Here is a 25,517-nt window from a genome sequence, read left to right as displayed (position 1 = left end):
GAAGATCAATTAGTCTTTAAATGAAAAAAAAAAGATAATTGGGATAATTGGTATTTCTAATGTAATGATTTTGTCCAGAAATATCTAAGAATACGCCCCTAATTTATTATGAAAGAAAGTCGTCAATAGTAGCCGGGGCAGGTCAACGTTCGGTCACTGTCTATAAACAGACATGAGGTCAAAATGACATAAGCGAGTCTGTAGGGTTTATAGTGGACACATAATGTTTCTTTTACCTTGTCTAAACGTACTGATTTTATGTCTCCTATATAGAAAAGAAAGTTAAAAGAGACACTTAACAAATTGTACAATACAAAAAATATTGAGAACAGACAAGAAATCATGGTCAGTAGACAGATCACCTACTTACATGACTTAAGGTTAACGAGTTTAAAAAAAGAGCTTTCAAAGACCCTTAAACAGAGAAAAGAACATGTATCACTAGTGTGGCAGGTTTGCTTTACATATCTCGATAGCATTTGCTTTTTGAAATTTTGTATGATTTTTTCCTCGCTTGGTAATTTTATACGACGTACAGTGGTCATTATTTGAATGTAAATAGAGATGACGTAGAATTTAAAATTGAATATTGTGTACTTATTATACATAGTATTCTGATGTATGTATTGTAAAAGATAGTTTGATAAGACATAGGGGCTGATAGGGGCTGATGTATATATTTTAAAAGATAGTTTGATAAGACATAGGGAGGGCAACATAAAGTTTACCGACCATTCGACAGGTGTCTGTACAATATGCAAGCTCTATACACAGATGCAACCACTAAATATGTGATTTCTCAATTATGCCAATTCTATAACTCGTGCATCATTGGAATTTTGATTCTTTCTGGAGACCGGGGTTTATCAAGATTGTCTTACATCATTAAATCATTTGTTTAGCTATTCCATAGAATATACGACTTCCATTCAAATTACCTCAAGTTAAAGATGAGTATTTTCCCTTTTTAACTCAAGGTCAGTCAACCAAGATAGATATAAGAAGATGTGGTATGAGTCCTAATGAGTTAACTCTCCTTCCAATTCACAATTTATAAAAGAAAAACCTTTATAGGTCAAAGTACGGCCTTCAATACCTTAATTTACAGCATATTCTGACGAAACAAATATAACGACTTATTCTTTAGGATGGTCTTTGCAACATGAGTCAACCTCTGAAAAGGGAGCTTAATTTGATATGTTAGATTTTTTATGTGAATATAAAAAAGAAGATGTGGTATGATTGCCAATGAGGCAACTCTCCACAAGAGACCAAATGACACGGACATTATAACAACTATAGTCACTATACGGCCTTCAACAATGAGCAAAGCCCATACCGCATAGTCAGTTATAAAAGCCCCGAAATGACAATGTAAAACAATTCAAATGAGAAAACTAACAGCATAATTTAAGTACAAAAAATGACACAAAAAAAAATATGTAACACATAAACAAACGACAACCTCTGAATTACAGGCTACTGACTTAGAACAGGCACAAACAGAATGTAGCGGGGTAAACATGTGAGCGGGCGCACAACCCTCTCAGTTTTGTCTTATTTCTATGCCCTAATAATGCTTTAGGGTATAAACAACTTAGGATATTGATTTGTTTGCTGAAGACTCTGGTATTTTTAATTATATTGAAACAAGTGTTTTCATTATTATAATGTATCTATACTAAGCCTACTTAAATAATAGCCGGCATGACGTAAATACGGCGAAATAAAGAATTCAACTTTATAAATATTTATTACATTTTTGGTAACATCGGACTATAGTGTTTATTTAAAATTAAATCATTCCCATGGCCCTTTTGTTTCCAAAATAATTTTATAACCAACAATAACAAGTTCTGGGTCGAATGCGATTCTGCTACCTAATCTGTACGTTGCGCCTTTGTCAGACACACCACCAAACAGTGTAACTTTGTCAGACACACCACCAAACAGTGTAACTGGGATTTACTATATATACACGGGTCCTAATCACACCTGAACTTCGTCATTATGCAGGGATTGAAGACCCATTGGTGGCTTTCAGCTGTTGTCTGCTATATGGTCGGGTTGTTGCCTCTTTGACACATTCCCCATTTCCATTCTCAATTTTATTTTTTATTGACCATTCTTGATTTAATCATTTACCAAATATATATGTAAAATATCTACATGTAGTTTCCGGTTGAAGTAAAAAAAAAACAAACAAAAAACAAGACGGATTCAAACAGAACTGAAAAAAATGAAGGAAGCAGAGAAAACTGTACACTTTATAATCAACATAACTTTATCAAATGACAATACGAATTTAACATATCCGTTACCAATTCCTTGTCGCATTTTCTAAAAAAATGTGTCTATTTCCATGGTAAATGAGAGGTCCTATATATATGTAACTATGCCTAAAACCCGGTTGTCAACCTATCAACATAAATTTGGCAGAAATTTTCTTCAACCGACCACGTAAACTTTATCCAAGTCATCTTTTGTCGCTATCGAAGTTTTCCACCAAAAAATAGGCCCAAGTCATCTTGTGTCACTAACAATATACTGACCAAGTAGGCTTGGTCTAAGTCATTGGTTGTCAGTATCAAAAGTTTTTCGTAAAAAAATGGTGATGGGAAAAAAATGTGCCATTTAATTAACAATTAACCTGCAGTTAAACTTTGAAAATGTAAACTTAAAGGACTTCTGGCAATCTTTGATATTTTCAACAGGACTAAATCAACCAACGTTTCTGTCATACGTTTTACTTGGCATTAGCATCACAATGTGCCCCTATAAATCTACTGAAGCAGAAACTGATTGTACTTCCGGAGCACGAAATTTCCACTCTACTGAATCAGATACTGATTGTACTTCCGGACAAGGACGTATATTAGATATGTTAGTTATACGTCCTTGTTCCGGAGCACGAAATTTCAACTCTATTGATGTTGATTTCAAAGGTTTGCTTTTTCTTCAGTTTTTTGTGTTAAATTTTTGAGATTTCGAATTGTTAAACGTCTTTGTGGTGGTACCAATTGTTAAACGTCTTTGGGGTGGTACCAATTGTTAAACGTCTTTGTGGTGGTACCAATTGTTAAACTTCTTTGTGGTGGTACCAATTGTTAAACGTCTTTGTGGTGGTACCAATTGCAATATCGAACGGTTTTGTCTTTATCTTCAGAAATTATACATACACGAAATATAAGTTCAATATTGTCAAGGACAGTTGAAACTAAGGAAATTTCATTTATCAAAGGATTTACTTCAGTATACTTTGATTTAATAATATTTATTTTAAATTTAGGTCAACAAAAATAAAAACTACATGAGATATGTTACTACTCGGGATTTATGATCAATGTACAACAATATTTATATACAAAAATAAGGCTCATTATCTGCAAAGAATGCTCAGAGTATATGAAAAAAAAGTCTAATAGCAGTGTTTATGTCAAATAACACAACAGCGAAACACATGCGTGGGCCTCCATTTCCAATTTCATGGCTACAAATACATGAATATAATGCGATGATAATGATTAATCACAGGCGGAAACCCAGTTGAAATAGAACAAACGAATTAAAGCTTTGTTAGAGAAGGCGATAAATGCTTACTGTAATGTTTACCATAGTAAAACAATTTTTAAAGTTAATAGAAACAAATAAAACGACAATTTTCTTCTCAATTACAAAGTGTTTTATTTTAAAAACACCATATATAATGGCCATTTGCATAAGTTTTCAATTTATCTATTACATAGTAATACAGAACAATTAGATATCAAGTCGACGACCTGGGCACTATCAAGTTGGATGTAGAAAATGAATAACCTCCGAGAACATATCAATCTATTTGTTTAGCAATTTTCGTGTCTTCCCTTCCATTATGCATGTGTCTCAAGAAAAAATTCCAAATCAAAGAGCTGAAGAACTCTGAGGGGAAAGACGGCCATTCAATGTTTCTAATATTTTTTTGGGGGGGAAGGGTATCTTATGATAGTCTACGTACAAAGAATGAACAAAAGACTAGGTAGAACATGTAGAAAGTTTGACAATAATGCTATCAATTGTTGTTTATGTAATATCATTTCCTTAGTTAAGAATTCATCATGGAGTCAATTTGGACCAATGGAAGAGATCTGCACCTTCTCATTTGATTAAAGTTGAAAGTTTATAGTTATCTAAAATTCAACTGAATTCTATCATTTAACAACTACTACATTATTTTTTGAAATTTCAGTTGTGTACCACTGAACTGCAGGCTAGGGTCATTCTCCATTTTTTTGTGACAGTGCTCTAAGATTTTTAATTTTTTCTCAAGAAAGTGAGGACTGAAAAATCTATTCAGTTTTAATTTTCCATTGACTAAAGTTCTCAGTTACAACTCTCATCACAGGGATACATTTAGTTATAATCAAAGCGCTGTAAGCGCTGAAGGCAGTTAACCAAAAACCAAGGCAACTGTAATTATGAAAACTGTGGCAATATTGCCTCAACATTAAACATTCATATATAGTACATTCAAGTTTATCTAATGATTTATTTATTAAGGCAAATAATTTATATGTTATCAAGGTTTCAAAAGCAATGCATATATCAATGTATATTTTTTATGGTGAGTCTGCAGTGGTACAAGTTCCCAATGATTGCAGTTGTTCTACTTGGTAGTTAACCTTGGTTTTATTTGACTGCTAGAAGTTCAATTTGACTTAGTATGAACATGTAATAGTATGAATGGACTGGTTTCCCTGGAAAGAAAACTGAGTTTGTGTTCTATAGTACAAAAGTTATGAGACACGAATCAGACAAATGTTCACTACAACAGGGATCAAAGGTGAGGTCTGACTGACCTGCCCATAGTAAATGTAAATGATTTGTTATTTTGTCCCATACATATGAATATATATAATTTAGGGGTGGGGATCTCAACGGTTTTCAAGTTCTCAAACAGGTAGGGGTAGGCAGAGGATTTAGGAGGCAGGGGGCCCGGTCCCCCTTTTTGGGGAAAAAAATTGGTTGCTTATATAGGGAATCACTGAAGCGTGACTGGAGCGGGCCCCTCTTAGGTCAGTCAGTGGGTCCCACTTATGAAAATTTCTGGATCCGCCACTGGGGGTAGGGTGACCCTAGGGACTTCCCCTACATTTCATTTTATTTGTTATATTGTCCCATACATGAATATATATGGTTTAGGGGTGGGGATCTCATTGGTTTCCAAGTTCTCAAACAGGAGGGGTAGGGTGACCTCAGGGACTCCCCCTATATTTCATTTAATTAGTTATATTGACCCATACATGAATATATATTGTTTTGTTGTGGGGATCTCGACCGTTTCCAAGTTTTTAAACAGGAGGGTTGTGATGACCACAGGGACTTCCCCTATATTTCATTTGATTTGTTATATTGTCCCATACATGAGTATATATGGTTTAGGGGTAAGGATCTTGACCATTTCCAAGTTCTCAAACAGGAGGGTGAACAGTGACCTCAGGGACTCCCCCTATCTTTCATTTGAATTGTTGTATTGTCCCGCACATGAATATATATGGTTAAGGGGTGGCGATCTCAATGGGTTTCAAATTCTCAAACAGGAGGGGGGTGGGGTGACCCAAGGGACTCCCCCTATATTTCATCTGATTTGTTATATTGTCCTATACATGAATATATATGGTTTAGGGGTGGGGATCTCGACCATTTTTAAATTCTAAAACAGGAGGGGTGGGGTGACTCCTAGCGACTCGTCCTATATTTCATTTGATTTTTTATATTGTCAAAAACATGAATATATATGGTTAAGGGGTGTGGATTTCGACCGTTTCCAAGTTCTCAAACAGGAGGGGGTGGGGTAACTCCAGGGACTCCCCCTATATTTCCTTTTTTATTTATTATATTGTCCTATACTTGAATATATGCAGGGGCGGATTCAGACGGGGGAGGGTTGCGGGCTTGCATCCCCCTTAAATTTGCAAAGCATGGGTTGTTCTCAGCTTAAGAATATATTCCGATAATTTTACCTAAATTTTTTTTAAGCCTCGCTCTGCATGGCGAAAATTTAAGTTTGTGCCCCTCCTAACCTAAAATCCTAGATCTGCCCCTCATATGGTTTAGGGGTGGGGAGCTCGACCGTTTCCAAGTTATCAAACAGGAGGGGGTAGAGTGGCCCAAAGAATGCCACCTATATATAATAGGTATATATAATATAGTTGCATTATTTGTGAAAATAAAGAAAGAAACTTTCAGCTACTTAAATTGACCCTTCAAAATTGAGAAAAAACAAATAACCCCTCGAAATTGCAGTAATATGTTTACACTTTTAAAGCATCTCACATGCATTATCATCATTTATCATTTATAAAGAAAATTTAGACTGTGACTATGAACATGTATATTGTTAGATATACTGTTCCCAGCTGTCACGTTGTATTGGATTTTTAAATTAAAATTTGTCAAAAAGTAATTTTGAGTTTCTGATTAAAATATTTTTCTGCTTTTTCTTTCTTTTACATATATCTTTTGGTTTACAATACTAGTGTTTATATTCATTTACCATGCATAGATGTATTTTTTCACCTGCTTGGATTTATTTTGTAAATGATCGCCAAACCCGGAATTACCCTTATCCGCTTCCGGAATCAGATCCGATTTTGTAAAATTTTGTCTTCACGGCCGCCATTGTTATGTGTTTACAATGTTGTTTTTGTCAATCACATACGATTTTACTCGAATTTATACAATATTTGTCGGCGATTTTCTGTATAAAGCTAGCGGTTGAACAAAATGAACATCGCCGTCATGAATAATAATGATAAAAATAAGTTTTTAGCTCGTTTAATTGGAGACTTTGGTGAACATGGTGAAAAGGTTTGCAAAGCAATTTCTTATTTTCTTTCAAATGTAAGGTGACTACGTCGGTCGTAGCTAGAAACCAACTATCCTAGTCGAAATTCCGCTTGCAAAAGTGGAAGGTCGCGGACCTCGGACCACCGCTAATTTGCACACCTGCCTCCAAATTGAAAAGCTACGAAAATTTCTTTTTCTAATTTGAAATTGCCGCCAACAGCATGAACAGTTGAACTTATTATATAATAGACTATTGACGTAGTTGTACTACGTATTGATGACAAACAATATTCCTATGACTTTTGTCATTTGGGAAATCTAAACTACTTGTCTTAAGAGATTTTCGGCGATTAAATATTTTATACAATTGTTCTTTGACATCTTAACTAAAAGCACAAGTCATAATAAACTACACAAGGATTCTTAATAAGCACTACTTCCTATGTGTAACTTTAAAACTTTTGGATAAATCGACGATCATTTAAGGTTTTTCTGGTCATTTTTTTTTTGTAATCCAGAATAAAAAGTATTAAAAAAGTGTTCAATTAGTTATATATAATATAGTAGCAAGCTAGATAATAACAATGGCAAGTATTTCAGGATTTATTGGGTAGAACACAAATCTAGGGTGCTCGCATAATGCAGCTTAACTGCATAAAAACCAATATGATTGATATAAGCTGTGTGAAGCTTCCTTCTATATCCTACATTTTGATATATTTGTAAATTTCATGAATAAATAGGTTTAAACTACAAAATGCAACATTTTAATTTTTTTTATATTTTTTTACCATTAAAATGATTATGATGGAACACATAATTGCATGTTTACGTTTGAATCATCTTCAGCAAACATAATTATGTTGAAATTAAACAAATACCGAGATTTTTAATTAGTACACGAATTTTGAGAATGATTTTAATAATCAGTAAAGGATATCCCTGCTTCTACGTACTGTGGCATTCCAACAATGACGTCACTACAATGTAGCCTTGTAGGTTGAATATATTTAGATATTTCGTAATGCTGATTTTTCCAGATTGTAAAAGAAACGTAAACAGTGTAAGGGAGAGCTCAAAATACGATCATTTCACAAGAAACAGAAGGGAAATGTGTTAAAAAGTGTTTTAAGTCAATCTATTCATATGTATGTCTCCTTCTCAGCAATCTCGGTAAGATTTTTAGGGGGGTTTTCCAAACTATAAAAACAAAAAGATTGACGTGAGGGCATGGAACTCTGACCAACCACATAGGGAATTGACGGCTTGAAGCCGTCTTTCCCCAAAAATGGGTAACAATTGTATCGAAAAAAAAATCGAGTGCACCTTTTTATGTTACGGCGTGTTTGAGGTGTATATTTTGTCTTTAAACCGTACAAAGCAAGCATCTCGCTTCAGATTCTATCATTTTTATATATTTAAGCTACAGGTTGACTTTATAACATAAAAAAAATCACAGTACGAAATGATGAAATATATGGGTCAAGTGAAATACCTATCTAAAGAATCACAAAAACAGAGAGTAGGTGTGTTCGAATAGCTTTTTTTTTCTAAAAGTACTTGACGACACGACAGTCTTTTAAGTTGGATGATGAAACAATCTAATTAAAAACCGATCTCTCATCGCTCCCGTTTTCTGATATGTCGCGTGGGAGATCTAACGAAACCGGCTTTGAGGTCACATGTGAGTGAACTAAAAGTTATGAATTTACAATGATATGCAAATGAGTTGACGACCTATTAATAAGCCAATCAAAAAAGTTTATGAATTATTTTGACTGACGATTTCGTCGTAAATACATCCCTGTTATACCTTACGTTAAACTTTCAAGATCGTGGAAGACCCAATTTCATTGGTCGAAAAAGACACACCTACGAGGTCACTCACATGTGACCTCAAAACGGGTTTCGTTAGATCTCCCGAGCGACATATCAGAAACAGGAGCGATGAGAGATCGGTTTTTAATTAGATTGATGATGAAAATGCATATCTTCGAAAAAATATTTTTCGTGTGTGTGTGTGTGATAACTAGGGTTTATAATCTTCAACCACTGAAAATTTTTAGTCTGCCCTTCCACGAAATTTTTAATTAGATTTTTTTTTAAATGTTTAAGAATTTTCGAAAATTCCACCTGACAACCGATCAGACAATAGTTTTAAGTTGAAGCAATGCAGACAAGATTATTAACTGATGCTCATTAGCTAGTAGAAACATTTTTCTTTTAAAATACAACTGACATATAAGGATCGTAATGGTGCTATGTGGATTTTATCGGTTTTCAAGAGCAAAATTGGCAGCGCGTCTTCCCTACAATGGCTTCCATTTCTATGATTGTGAAAATGAACTGGCGTAATGGGGAGATAGTTTTGACGAAGTAGAATCCTGACTGACCAAACTGTCTAATTATTCAGTTCATAAATAACAATTAGGTCGAAAGTAGGTCAATTATGACCAAACTACATTATTTGAGGTTTTTATATTCCGCAGCTTGTCATATGATAAAATTATCGTCAGATTTATGAAGACTTGCATACTCAATACTAGGCACTCTTAAGAGGACGGATTTTAAAAACCTAATAGTTTCAGACATTAATACTTATATCGCGGTTAATACAAAAAATATAGATTATATAAAGCATATAGCGTTTAACAAAAAATAATAATCAATATTTATATTTTGGGAAAAAGAGATGAAAGAGGACGATATTTCTTAAAAGAACATGTCTTAATCCTGATTGAATATAGACTAAAATCTGAACGTATTGATCTGTAAGACACAGATTACTTTCTTGGCTAAGCATATGGTTAGACGTGCGCTTAACCTAGATAACAATACACTTATTTTAGATTTAATTAAAAATGATATATTACTCGCCGAATAAGTTGAGAGCAATCACATGGGGGTCAAGAAATAGATTAATGAAACATTTATGTATTTTTCTTGCTTATCATACCTTAGAATAGTGAAAAATGTTGCTTCTGGGGAAATCAATTTACGTTAATGCTGTTCTTCGGTTTGTTTATTTATTTTCACTTCAGTTTTCATTGTATCTTCTAAATAAACAAGTCAATCGGTAAAAATACAAGTTAACAAGTTAGGATAAATACAAAAGTATGTTTTCCGTCAGGCACTACATTTTTAACAGTATATAAACATCAACGTGTCCATTCTCATAAGTATTCTAATTTGTTTATTGTATGGATAATAGGTCAAGATAAGATGATCAACAGCGCCTGTGGTCAAGAGATATTCTTGTGATTTTTCACAATTTTTAGACAACATAAAATAGTTCAGAATGAATTCGCTCTTATTTTTTAGCCTTTACAATCAAACTTGTGAAATGTAAAGTTAGCTGCAGAATCTTTGTACCTCATTCTATCTTAGAGAGCAGTTGAATTCTTGTAAAATGAGTGAAATAAAGAAAAACACATATTTAATTCATGAATAAGGTGCGTATATACGAATCGCTTTTCTGTGAATACCTTACAGGTGCGCTAAAGCTTTAAAAAAAAAAGGGAGGGGAAAGGAGGAAATGGATAAATACGCAAAAAATATGTCATAATTGACCTTTACAAAATAGCCGATACACATACGGTCAACTTTGACCAAGGAATTTGAAGAGTAGGTTTACTCTGAACATAACCATGCAGTGGACATGCGCTTTCCTTTTTTAACAGAACCCAATAAAACTTATACAAATGATTTAGTTCATATATATAATAATAATGTTTTATTTAAAACAATCTGTCACATAAACATGTAAAACAAGAGAAAAACATATACAAAATACACGTTTGTATCTGAAAAACATATAACAACTCTAAAATGGAAAATGTAATTACTTTAGGTTATACATTCCTTTCAAATATTTAAATTGAAAAGTAGGCCATCATATCTGTTCAGCTGTGATATGTTATATGATTCTCAAAAATGTGTTGTCTTTTTCTTTTCATTTCTTTTAAGAAATGGATAGAAATACATTCGAATAAGTAATGGTATTCATTACCGATAGCATTTGAATATATATGACATGATTTGCTTTACAGACGGCATGTACTGATTAAGTCTCAGACAAAATTAGTGCTTGTTATTGGAAAAACACGCTAACATACATGACATACATGTGTTATGACCCTATTGGACACCGCTTTGTTTGATAACTGGGAAACAAAATTTTGCAAACCTTGTGGCAAAATCAAACAGAAAGGCCACAGTAGCCTGTGTTTTGTATGCATGCTATTTTTTTTTACATTACTTGATCTCGTTATTGTTATTCTTTTTATGAAACAGAAATTGCCATGTACTATAAATTCGAATTGGATAAAAAATAATGCAGACTTCGTAAATGTTCTGTCTATCGATTGAATAGAGAGTGATTTGACACCTTTATACTAGACAAAAAAATGTTATCTTGAACTTGAACGTCTCTTCTACGAAGATTATTAAAGTTGCAGATGTTCTTCTTGGAAAACCAAAAAAATCGCAGTATAATGTTTTGTTCTGACTTATTTCCATACGTACAAAAAATGTATCTATAACAATGGTAAAATCTATATATCATCTATATTTAGACATGAATTTTTAACACAACAAAGATTTTCTTAATGTTGCGTCTGACTTTTTCATCAAAAAGTGAATAAAACGTTGTCTTTTGTTCGATTTTGTAAAATTTTAAACATGAACATTATGAAGAAACGTAATATGATATTGCGTTGTTACATGTTATGAGATACCATTCTTTGATGATTCCGAATCTCAAGTCGCATTTTTTTCAAATATATACATCGTAAGTTATATGGTGGTTGCATGAAAGCTTCGCAACGCGAGCTTTCGAGAAAAATAATTTACGAGGGATAAATTGTTTACTAAAATACTTGTAACGTGTCGTGTGGTGAAAATAAATTTAGCTTACAAAGTTCAACAAAAAATAACATTTTGAGTATAGCGCATGTTTTAAAGTGAATTTATTATCAAAAAAGAGAAAAACGTCATATACAAAAACATTGGGGTCTTTTAATTCGGCTTATAAACTAAAAAATCATTTCATTAACCTATGGAAATATCAAATTGTGAAGTTATTTTTTCAATTCCATGTATAGTAAATAATCAAATCGTAATGCATGATGCTAAAATTAAGTTTGTTATTTTACATTATTTTCTAGATACTATTTCGAAAATATAGAAGATGGTAATAAGTTTTCCTCAAAAAGAAAAAAAAAACAACATCTAAATAATATGATTTGTTGTAATTTATTTTACGACAAGTGGAACTTAATTTAGTCGAAGAAAAAATAAATGCGTCGTCATTTCAACTAGAGGAACATACAAATTCGTTTTTTATTCAATTATTTAATTTCACAAGTAATTGTATACTAAGAGTCATTTTTTTTAATAAGAAAAAAAAAAAAATAAAAAAAATATAGAAGTTATTTTAATATTTTTTTTTAAATTGTCACTGTTATAAAAAGAATCACGTCAAACTATTTAAAACAAATGAATAGTTTAAGATCATAAATCATTGTATCGGATACATATAGCTTATATAAATAACTTTCAGTCCAAGTCAGTCATTTGTAATTTGACCTAGAAAATGGACAGTATATGTTACTAGCGTTTATTGATTTTCTCTCCGGCAGATAAACACTGACCACAACACATGTACATGTACTTAACAAAGGTCAAATTTACAACCATAGTAGGTAAATCAGAAAAATAAATATTTTGGATTTAAATACCGTTACAGTCTAAACATAAAAAAATAGAAATGATTTTTTAATCAATTATTTCTACAACTTTGTGTGCAAATTAGGAAAATAAACAGCTTCTTTGTAATAGGTGTATTATTATTTTAATTTTGTTTTTAAATGACATTTTTAAATGACAGAGATGCATATTAGGAAGATAATTAATTCTTGAAATTATATAATATATAAATTAAATATTGAATATTTTATTTGGCTAAGGCATAAAAGAGCAGCAAATGTTAAGTAACTTATACAGAAGACATTAAATAAAACAATCATGCAAAACTTACTCATTGACGGCTGTCGTTAATCACGTGTGCATATAAATGCTAATATAAAAAATTAAAAATTCATAATGGAGGTCATTAAATAGCACACGTGGTACAATATATCTGCAGATGGTCAATGCTCTGGCCAGTTTTCTTATCAATAAATCGATATATGTTGTTCGAAAAGGTTTGCATTTTTACGTTTTTAAGATGTTTTGAAAGAGTGTTAAGAAATTACTGTCGATTTTAAAACACATGTTTTAACACCTTTTATTGATGCATATATTTTAAAGGCGTCAACAAACAATAATTATTATTAGATGGTTCGGTTGTTTGTATAGAGTATTACATAATTCATATAACATCTATGAAAATAAACATAAAAATTACCTGTGTAATAATTCGACGACATCTAACTGTAGTTCCAAACTCAAATCACATAATTCACAATAAAATCCGTTAAAATCTTTCTTTTCTTTTTTGCAATAATATGAAAAATATTCACAAATATCCACAGCGTAATGAAAGCAGGTCAGTTCGCATGTTGTGGTCAAAACTGTGATAAGTGTATTGCAGGTCAGAGTTATTGCATAACGTGACCCGGTTAAAGGTCACGATCTATATTAGACGAAGTAAATGGACATCGTAACTTATACAGCATAATACAGTGAATATACATTGTAGCAGAATATAATTATTGTGTAAAAATAATCTGAAAATCTGATTCAAGTAATAAATGTTAAAAAAAAACATTTTTATAAAATTAGCCTTCATTTTCCAAGATTTAACAACTTCTTAATGACAAAGATTTTTATAACAAATATATATAAATCTTGCTTATAATAATTTGAAAAAAAGTGTGTTATGTAATTTGAAAAAAAAAAAACTGTTATGTTTCCTGTATCTATTCTACAGACGAGTATTCCAGTTTACATACAAGTATTTGCAAACGTTTTCAAAGAATTTCTCCGTTTTTCTTTAACACAAATATAAGCTAAGCATTGTAAAATTATTGCCTTAATAAATCAAAATCGTTATTTTTATTTTGCAATAAAATTAATAACATCATTTTTGATAAGTTTAATGGCCTAAATGTAACCTACCCCGCGTCATTATAATTTTTTTTACACAAAAACCTAAAGAACTTTATAAAAAATAAATAATTCTATGGAAAATGTTTCTTTTGAAACAAATATTCTATGTGTATGCCCTTTATTCCTTTACCTACCGATGAAATTAATAATACAGACTGTTTCAACTGTTAGAACGATAATTACAAAGGAACTTCTGTCCTACGCAGTACAATTACTTAAATGGTCGGTTTGCAATCATTTAGGTTTATGTTTTGAAAAGCAATGTTAACGGCGATATGCTATGGCAGCATCTATGTGAATGGTTATGTTTTGAAAGATGATATTTATAATTTACCAAATCATGCAGTCTCCCATCAGATATTTGTTGATGCTGTTGTTACATTTCTTACTCTGACCTTAAAAACTTTTGATATGTACCGTCAGAATATGAACAAACAAAAAACCCGGTACTGTTTGCAAATCTAGATTTTCAAATATAGCTCTGCTTGAGACAAAATGTTATTGGGAAATTGTGAAATTTTACAACATGATATACACTAGCATCCTGCACAAGGAAAGACAACCTCTGTAATGAATGGCGTCTGCTAATTTGTCTATTGTAATGCGACTTCTGTTTTTGGATTATTTCAACAATTTGATATCAATAAGTATAGATGAAATTTTCTTGAATATGAATCCATTGGTTAAGACTATGACATAATACAATAGGGAAACATATTTCAAATTTCATCTATAGATATCATGTATACATGTAGATCACACGCTATACGTACAGATAATTATAGATCATCATTTCTTCTGTCAATATTATAAAATATTTTCTTCGAAGGACTAATGTTTGTTTGTGCATTCAAGATATTTGAATTTCGAATTGCACAAACGATAAATCCTTATTGAAATTTCCTTCAAAGAAACTTAATTACATGAACATAAAAATATACACACTCGTTAAAATATTGCTGTTTAAAGACTAGATCTATTTAACTCAACTTGAGAGCAAATTTCCGTAATATTATTCCGCTTGATAACTTGAACACGGGCTTAAACAAATATTATTTATTAAACATATTAACATATGTAAAAAGTTTTGTTTTGTACCAGGAATAAAGTTAGTTTAATTTCAAATATATGCCACTGGACTTAAAGCAAACAATTATCAATTCTAGTGCGATTGTAATTTGTTGAACACAGTTTAAAAATATTAAAGACGTAATACAAAATGTACTTGTAACTACATAAATTTTTCTGAAAACTCGCACAAAGAGAGACAACCCTGAAATGCTTAGCAACAGCTATTTCTCTGCTGTTGGATAAAAAATACATCTGATGATTGGCCAGTCTTTTTTTAATCCTGCCTTCATGTTTGTCGATGCTATAGGTCCCTTCTTACCCTTGAAAGAATTGTTGCAATGGATTATTTTATAGTACAGAGAGCATTAGCATTCTTCCTGCACTACCCATCGCATTTAACGGTTCCTTCCGGATCGGACTGAAATCGTACAAGATCAAACAAAAACAAAGGATACTTATTGTATATGCATCAATAACACAAAATCAGTGCATTCTTTGCAGAAAAACATCCAAAAAAGCATAAGAACAGCGCTTTTATTGCTGTTGTTCATTTCAAAGTCACAGTGGGAGTATCAACACGGAGCAAAACAAAACTCCCACATCTCCTCACTCCAAGTTTAAGACGACCCCTAGCACCGGTTACTGGTTGGTTTAAATTAAAGAACAGTGAAATGAGGAACACTGTTGAAAATTAATTACATGAAACACACGTCTGACCTACCAAATTATAAGCTTTGTATCTTTAATTGGATTTGTTCAATAACAGGGAGCGCAGAAAACTCTTTTCCTGAAAATCGAAATCTGTTTCAGGTTTTCGTTGGTTTACTTATACTCCTTGTAAAGATAGTGTTGCTTATTTGACAAAAGAAACTATCAAGCAGTCTGATGTTCGACATTTTCATAGTGAACGAATTTTTCAGTAGTATTTTATATGTGGTCTCGTGGTTAAAGGTTTGAAGTAGACGAAAAGACATAAATCTATAAAAAAAAACCATTCTTAGATACTCACAACACAAAAATCATTTGCGTATTTATACATGTATACAGCACAGGCAAACGAAAATGATTTTTTCTCTAAGAGAAGTTCAGAGGACCATAGTTCCAGACCTCACTCAATCCTATCTTATAACGTGCTATTGATGCCTAGGTGAAAAATATATACATTTGAATATACAAAATATATGTATGCTATCGACATTCGAAATATTGCCATTTGTACATTTTGGTTACTTATATAAAAATAAAATGTAGTAGGATTGCAAATATAGGCACCACTCCACCAAAGACAAAATGACATAGAAGTAAGCACCGAGTCTAAAGGTAACCGTGCGGCCTTAAACAAAGAGCAAATATGATATGCAACAACAAAGGTCATACACTTAAGTGCAGGATCCTGACTTGGAACAGGCAGAATGTGGTTGGGTTGAACAGGTTATATTACGCCCAACCTTAGAACACACGAAAAAAAGTTAATGATGTGTTCAAATAACTTGACGAGAGCTTCATAAAAGATTCTATTAAATCACCAAAATGGAAAAATTGATCGATTGAGACATGCCAGACTCTTTATTTTATATTATCCATACACAATTTAGCATTTATTAAGCACAAAACACGTCCCATAAGTTCAATTTGGGATGCGATTTTTTTTTCTTCTAGAAGCAGTCATTGCATAAATGGGAAGTATCAAATAACAGTAATCAATAGACGTAAATCTTAAAAATGGCAAATGCTTATCTAAATGCACAAACTTTCATTTTTGCTGTAGTAAGTTTTGGTTCTTGCCAAAAGTATTATTAGTGAGACTTTAGTGTGTATGTTTACATAGTTATTTTATTTATTTATATTCTTCAATATTTTTCCACATTGTCATATGACTCTCCATTAATGCTGGAGTTACTTCCCGTTGAACACTTGACTGACGGAGTTTTGTCTTAGTTCCTTGTAACTATGTCACCATTCAATGTGTTTGTACACATATAACAGTAAGAAATTGTGGTAAAATAGCCAATAAGACAATCCTTTAAAAGAACCAAATGATACCATGATAGTTTAAAACAACTATTATACATCACTGCACGGACTTTATCAATGAACAAAGCCAATATCGCTTAGTCAGGTTTTTTTTAGTTTAAGTGTAACGTCCATTTTCACTGAACTACTAGAGTGCAAATGGAGGTAAAAATTCTGCCCAACTCTAAAACACAATAAAGAAAAAACAACAGTTGATGAGGTGTTTAAATAACTCGATGAGAGCTCCATAAAAAGATTCTATAAAATCATAAAAATTAATAAAAAAAAAAATCAATTGAAACATGCAAGACTCTTTATTTACCATTATCAATACACAATTTGGCATTTATTAAGCCCAAACCACGTCACAGAAGTTCAATTTGGGATGCCATTATTTTTTTGCTTCTAGAACCAGCCATTGCATAAATGTGAAAATATCAAGTAACAGTAATCAATAGACGTAAGATAATAATAAAGGACATACTAAGTAGACATTGTGTAGACGCCTGTGCCAAGTCAGGAGCCTCTAGCCTATGTTAGTCTTGTATTATTATTAACTTTAGTTTCTTGTGTACAATTTGGAGTTTAGTATGACGTTCATTATTACTGAACTACCACTACTAAATGAATAGATTGTCCATAGCCAGAAATTAGTAGTGGTTTTGCTAATTAATATTCATAATATGTAAATGAGAATTGTACCACGTGATAGTAGTTTGAACTGGACTGGCTTGATATCATTAAAATCATTAAAATCTTTAAAACACGGATATTATAAGTTGCCCGTCACAGAGTCCTTATTTACAATCACTTTGATATTTCCGTAAAGTTGTCAGGCGGTCAAAATCAAAACAATGAACGCGAATTTAGTGAATTTTTCGTGCTTTCGTGAGTTTATTCTTCTTGAAATAGTGACATTTTAACTTTACGTGGGAACCTAGAGTTCAACGACTACACATACAAGGTTTGGACTTGCTTATTCTTTGGAAATTCAAGTTTCAAATTTCACCCCGGCAACCTGTTTTTGTAATGACCTTAGTAGCCAATTTTCAACACGAAGTCTGCAAATTTGACGTTTCAGCCATTTTAGCCTGTATTTTACGCTGCAATATTAAAAGCCTCTCGCTTCGATTTTTAAAATAGCTCAGGAACCTGTATTTTTGCAACAACCGTCATTATGTTTCGTTTAAATGGTGTATATTATTGTGTATATTCATTTTCTGCCCCGGCAACCTGTCTATCACTTAAATTAAAATTAAAACAGACATTTTTTCAAAATTCCCTATCATTTTAATGTAATTTCCGTGACCCGTATCCGATTTCTTTAGTATAATATTCAAATAAGCAAAGTGGCGTTGATTTCTGGATATGCAGTTTTGCTGTAGCGCAAATGGAGGTAAAATCTGAAGAATATGTGAAAAAGCCAACAGAAAATATACCAATGGTGCAACATTGCAGATTTTATTTTTATTGGCAGTGTAAAAGCAATAGATCCAAACATGTTAATCAACCTAGTGAGAGAAGCAATAGAAAAGGGCACATGCAGACATACATACTATTAGTGATGAGGAGGTAACGACGTGTTGTTTTTTTACGCAAAACAGTTTATTACTTTGAAAAGTACACATCAGTATGTTAAAGTATTATTACAACTTTTCTTTTTGACATTTGTAATATTTAGGCCTTATTAAAAAGGACATTTTAAATATCTTAGGTGCCAATTATAAGCAAGCTAAGTACTCCTTCCATTACGATATGTCCAATACGAGAAATCTCAGTTCTTACTCAGACAATATGAATTTGGTGTAACTCTCATAAAAGGAATTTAAATGGAAACGGGAGATGTGTAAAAAAAGACAGCAAACCGACCAAAGAGCAGAAACACCCCAAGGCCTCGACAAATCGAGAACATCCCGTACCCGGAGGCGGGCTACAGCTGTCCCATAAACAATTATGTATACTACTTCAGTGAAATGGACGTCCGAAACATAAAAATGAATTAAAATAAAAAATCATACAAGATTTAAATGGCTAGTGGTTCCTGACTTAGGACAGTCGCCTAAACGCTGAGGGGTTAAACACGTTTTGTGAGTTCTTAACCCTCCCCTTCTTAAATTTTACGGACGCCATCACGAGTTAGTTGACAATTATGGAATAACCTTTTCACAGATGATATTGGATATGTCCCTTACGTCTCAAATACAACCACTACCCTTTCATGAATGTGACCTACCGAATTAGACTATTTACCGGATTTGTTATAACATGAGCAACACGACGGGTGCCACATGTGGAGCAGGATCTGCTTACCGTTCGGAGGGCATCTGAGATCACCCCTATAGTTGTTGGTGGGATTCGTGATGCTTATTCTTTAGTTCTCTATGTTGTGTCATGTGTACTATTGTTTGTCTGTTTGTCTTTTTCATTTTTAGACATGGCGTTGTCCGTTTATTTTCAATTTATGAGTTTGACTGTCCCTCTGGTATCTTTCGTCTCTCTTTTATACCTTCCTCTTGCCAATGTGGAATAAATAAACACAATAAAATGTTATGTTTTTTTTAAATTTCCTGTGCATGAGTCTTTATAACTTTGAACTTTCTTGTCGAAATTGTTACAGATTTAAAACCTAGTGTCTCTCCTAAAAAAAGTAAAATAAAAAAAAAAAATACTGAACTCTGAGGAAAATTCGAAACGGTAAGTCCCTAATCAGATTGCAAACTCAAAAGCTCAAACACATCAAACGAATGGATAACACATGTCATATTCCTGACTATATATACCTATAAGTACAGACGACTTTAAGTTCAATAGAAGAATTGGATCATATAAAGTACATGTATGTTATAAACAAAATAAAATTCTACATTGGTAGTCGCAACACTCGAAAACAATAGTGTCTGCGACAATGATTACAAAATATTCCTTCACACAATGAACAATGCTTATATACGATAAATATTCATCATACAGAGGTGGTAGTTTGTGCGAATGATTAAAAAAAAGACGCTTAGTTAGCGACTAAAATGCACAGGTCTACCTAACATACGGCTATATTATATATCATTTGAATGCTTATTACTCCTAGTTTTTATTTTGCCCGGTTGTCAACAATTCGTACGTGCAATTTTCTTTCAATTAAGGTCAAAGGTTAATGTTGAATATTCCTTAAACATAAAGCACTTTTCAGGTACTTGTAAAGTTGATGGTGCAATATTTACAGAAAATAGCATAACTTAACAAAACTACCATAAATGAAATAATTGCAATAAAAGATGAATTTCCTGAGGTTTGTATATTCAAATGTCAAAAATAGAATAGATTTATCGTTTATAGGCTTAGGAAATTTTTGTTTTTTTTTATAGAGCAACAATTTAACTTATAAACAAGGGGGTATGGTTTTGTCCGAGTCTTTTTTTTTCTAGTTTTTTCATTACTTTTATCATTTGCTTGACCGCAATGTTTGTTTCATCAAATTGGGGATCAGATTTTTTTTTTTTGTTAGGAAAAGACCCACCCCACCCCCCATTTTGTAGTTAAACGGTCGTTCACTTAAACATGTACTATAGATACAGAAGTTTCAATGCTTGAGATCGAATACAATTAATAGCATGGACAGTCTTGTCACTAGAACAAACACTTGATAAAATGGATAAAGTCATTGAACTTTCAACAGACAAAGATTTATACCTACCCATAATCGAGAAATAAATAACCAGTCTTTATGTTGCCAATTTAGATCAAACCATCCATTAATCTCAATTCTAAAAAATCTCATGTCAGCTAAACGGCAAATAATTGTTTTCCAAATAAATTTTAATCAAAGAGAAACAGTAATCGTCTCCACTCTCCAGTGTATTATGTAAAATATGATATACAAAAAACAAAATCCACACCGAATATCAAATACGTCAAAACAATGGTGTTATTCTATTCTGATAAAAATTGTGCGTCATACTCTTTTTTCTATTAAAAAAACATGAGTTATTTAAAATTTATAAACGTACACCTGATTATGATCTACAAAATAAGATAGTTACGTATACTGTTTACGGTATCAAGAATAGTCATAGACATAGACAACTTATCAGTAGACAAATTAATTTTAATTTAATGACATGTCTTATGATGTACACATGGATAAAGATAGCTCTGAAAAGGACATAATCATGTACAAGAAGTCTCCAATTTGCGTTAAGCGTGAGCGTTCGGGAATGCGCATATACTGTTTATAATTGTTATGATTTTCAGAAACCTTGTGAACAAATACATGATGTCGTATGTTGCCAATGTGACAACAGAGATCAATTGACATGGAAGTTAACAACTACAAGTCATCGTATTTCCTTCAACAATAAGTAAAACCTTTACTGCAAAGGCCCCAAAATGACTAATATTAAGTTAATAAAATTCAAAAGAGAAAAACTAACGCACTGAACTATGCAGAAAGCAATGAACGAAAAACAGACATGATTTACAAGCGACAACCCCAGAACTCTACAGGCTCTTGACTCGTTGCATGCACATGCACAATGTGGCGGGGTTGAACTTGTTTACGAGTGTTCAACCGTCCCCTGAGGTGAGACAGAAATCGTCAGATCCATACAAAACCGAAAATGAAATAACCCAAGCACATATATTCTGACCAAAGTGATTTTAACAGGTTTGTGTTGAGGTTTGTGTTGCTCAGTCTTTGTAGTTTTTTTTATAGTGTTTTTGATTTTTGTTGTTTGACAATCCTTGTACTTGCTCTTTTAAATTTCAACCCAGCATGGTAAAACGGCTATATTAATATCTGAGTAATGTAACCGTTGTGATAACACCTTATGAAAGAGGGACGAAAGATACCAGAGGAACAGTCAAAGTCATAAATCGAAAATAAACTGACAACGTCATGGCTAAAAACGAAAAAGACAAACAGACAAACAATATAACACACGACACAACATAGAAAACTAAAGAATAAGCAACACGAACCCGATTACATTTGATGAAATCATATTAAAATGTCAAATTGTTTCAGTTAAAAAATATTTTTCACCAATTGCAAATCATTGAGGTAATGTGTAACGTCATACATGTAACTGTTGGTGCATTTCGTTACAGCATGATGTTTTGCATTATTTAGCAAAATGATGGTTTTCTTGCCCACAAATATTTTTGCTTATTTATATTTATTTTTAATAAACCATATTAGGGGTGACACTTTATGTTTAATAATACAAAGTTGTCGAACTATATGACAAATTAAAAAAAAATTGTGGTCTAAGAACTAATAAGCTTGACACAATTATGTGCAGATATAAGTAAAGACCAATTTCTAGGCGATGATGATGAAAATTGCAGTCTATCACAGATTGCGGCCCAATCAGAAAAAAAAGAATTTTTCAATATATTAATTTTGATGTGCTAATTCCCGACTTTGATAACATTAGTTATGGGGACTTTCTTATTGATGCGATATCAGATTGAAAGTTTTGTCAAAGCCAAAGTCTCCACAGACGATGAAAGTTCTAGATTCGACAACCTGACAACAGAGGATAATATGGACGAATAGTATCCGAAACGATCCCAAAAAAACACCCCAAAAAGTACTAGTTGGGCAAGGAATGTATTCAAAGTAAATATTTATCAAAGGTACCAGGATTACATGTATAATGTAATACGCCAGACGCGATTCGTCTACATAAGACTCATCAGTGACGCTCAGATCAAAAACGTTATAAAGCCAAACAAGTACAAAGTTGAAGAGCATTGAGGACCCAAAATTCCAATAAGTTGTGCCAAATACGGCTAAGGTAATCTATTCCTGGGATAGGAAAATCCTCAGTTTTTCGAAAAATTCAAGTTTTCTGACAGAAAATTTATAAAAATGACCATATAATAGAACGGAGACATTTTAGGACATCCCGAGGGGAAGGAATTCCAGAAATTGAGGAGTTTTCAGTTGTTGATGTTAATGAATTGTTGTGCCGATTTGTAGTGGAGGTTCGAAAGAAAAATGGAGACTTTTACCCACCAAAATCACTGTATCTCTTATCTGTCGGACTATGGAGAAGCATCAGAGACTCGGGAATAAGCATGAATTTTATGGACGAGAGAGATGATATATTTTTAAGATTTAGAAGAGTACTTAACTCCCAGATGAAAAGTTTAACTGCAAAGGATGAGTTATTTTTTTAGAAATCAAAGTTATTCAAGTTCCAAATTTTTTATTATATACTAATCTGATGAAATTAATTTTAACGAAAATTATTCTAAGAATTTAAATAAAGTTAAAACCATGATACCAGTTTTAATTTGAAACTAGTCCTATAAAATGTGCCTTTGCATTATATATACACTATTTAACGTTTTCAAGCTGATATTTACATTTTTTTTTTTAAATAGCAAAATCAGTAAATTTTCTCTATGAAACACTTTTTTACGTATAAGTTGTATGATTAGAAAAACATTCAAAATTAAAATCTTTTATTAAATATTATCCTCCAACAAAGTTTGAGAAACATAGAAATCATTCTGTCCGTCCGTCCGTGCTACTATGTTTATAGTGTATGCGGTATAAAGGCTGGGACAGGGATGTAATATACCAAAGCCAGGTCACTCTAAAATTGAATTTCACATTTAATCCCTTCTTAAAAATCTATGATAAAAAAATCCAGTATAGCAACATTCCCTTACTTACATATTGGCACTCATACCACATCTTCTTATATCTATATAGAATGTATAAGTATTTTGGACTTATGAAATTTTTTTTTCATTTTTTTATTATTCATTCTATTTTTTATGTACATATGGCAATTGATATAACCTACCCTTACTTACATTTTATTAATGTGTTACCTTACAAAACACACATTTTTTTTTTTAGGCCTTAGAATTTAACATTTTTTTTCAAAAAATAGTACTAGTATATGAATTTAAATTTGATCGTTTCAGGCCATGGTTTGACAACTTAGCAAGCAGTCCGAATTTCTCAAGAAACGGAAATAACTTAATGAGGAAAAGGAGTTGTTGTGTACGATTCGTCAGCGGCTCTTTTAAACGGTGTCTTCTTTTATAATTGCAAATTATTTGGGTTGTGTGGTAGAGATGAACACCATAGTTTTGATGCATCTCAGATTATTATAGGAACTGACGATAAAGGAAAGTATATTCAGTTCATGGAGACAAAAAGTAAAACATTTAATGGTGGGTTAAAGCAGAAAAACGTTGAAATCGTAATCACTATATTAAAACAAATAACTTTTTCAAATAAGAAAAATGAAATAGCAACTGGACACTTTAGTAACCAACTGCTAAAAATGAAACAGAACACACACTCAAAACATCCATGATAGCTCATTTACACAATGGTACAAAAATGTAGGATGTGTAAATACAGAGCTACGCCAAAAATATACAAAGTCAAATGAAAAGAACACTACAGTATGCCATATAAATAAGATGACAAGCAATGCCAGTATCTAGAATCTATACTGCACAAAAAAATCAACTAAAATTTGGGAAGTCAATACGGAATAATTACGAACAAGGTATTGGTACAATGTATCTTCCGATATAGATATTCATATTTTTAAAGACGATAAATTTTTAACATAACTTTAATTTAAACATATTTACTTATAGTGAATTGAGAAACAAGTTATTGCAACTAAAATTACTCCCTTTTCACTGCGAGTGCAAGTGCTGCCATTAGCCTGCTCTTTTATGAATTCTACTAGGGCGTTTTTTTACGTGCAAGATATAACATGGCTCTCTCTTAACAGGGGTCAGCTATTTGTCACCCCTCCTGATGCATTATCATCGTTTCTAAAGACCATACTCTCAAACATAACTTTGGTGCACCAACTTTCTACCCAGACACTGGTGACGTTTTTTAAAGTCTGAGAAGCAACTGCAGGCTTGAATACTGAATGTATTGGAACATGTGTATCCTATATGCAGGTGAACTTGGTCTATTACTGCTAAGGTTGTTGACATTAATTTTTTTAAATGAAAATCGACTCGTTTGTCATAGATTCCGGTACGGCAATGAACGCTTATATCTAATTGGATGTATAAGTCAACACATTATGCGAAGGAAACTGTGTTTATTGTTTATCAAATTGCAATTTGTTTTTTTTTTTACCAAGTTTCTTTGTCTAACGAACTTTTTATAGCCGACTTTAAGTTACGTGGTTTCTCGTTATTAAGTGGCCGAGTGGTCTCAAGTAGTAACTACTGTAATCACCAGCAAGTCAACACTGAGGTTACGAGGTCGAACCTCGCTCCCACGGGTTCACTCAACTCCAATCTTAATTGATTTTTTTTTTAACACGTTTTCCATCAAAATTTCCAACCGTTAAAACATGGAATCAGGCAAATGATTTGTTGCTGTTATTTTTTACTTCGAATGTTGCACCACTGAGGTTGACAGACATTTGTGTGCATCATGAGTGCTGTGTCAATCTTGTCATTAGCCTTTTTCTTCAAATGAAGTTTCAGTGTTTCTTTAT

At 32.4% G+C, this 25,517-nt stretch overlaps 1 protein-coding gene across 2 annotated transcripts in view; it reads right to left on the bottom strand.

The window, feature by feature from the left end:
• Window positions 1-13,418, bottom strand: part of LOC143047950 (protein lin-28 homolog) — a 49,542-nt gene extending 36,124 nt beyond the window's left edge. The window contains exon 1 of one of the 2 annotated variants that reach the window (XM_076221320.1): window positions 13,232-13,418. In XM_076221320.1, coding sequence (XP_076077435.1) covers window positions 13,232-13,253 — 22 coding nt within the window. In that variant the 5' untranslated portion in view covers window positions 13,254-13,418. Of the gene's footprint in view, window positions 1-12,862; window positions 12,891-13,231 lie in introns of those variants that run through there. The other variant, XM_076221322.1, reaches the window with a different exon arrangement.
• Window positions 13,419-25,517: the final 12,099 nt, after the last annotated feature.

Source organism: Mytilus galloprovincialis, chromosome 10 (assembly GCF_965363235.1).
Source record: "Mytilus galloprovincialis chromosome 10, xbMytGall1.hap1.1, whole genome shotgun sequence".
NCBI lineage: Eukaryota > Metazoa > Mollusca > Bivalvia > Mytilida > Mytilidae > Mytilus > Mytilus galloprovincialis.
The sequence above is the reverse complement of the archived record's forward strand: the minus strand, read 5'-3'. Positions and strand labels throughout refer to the sequence as shown.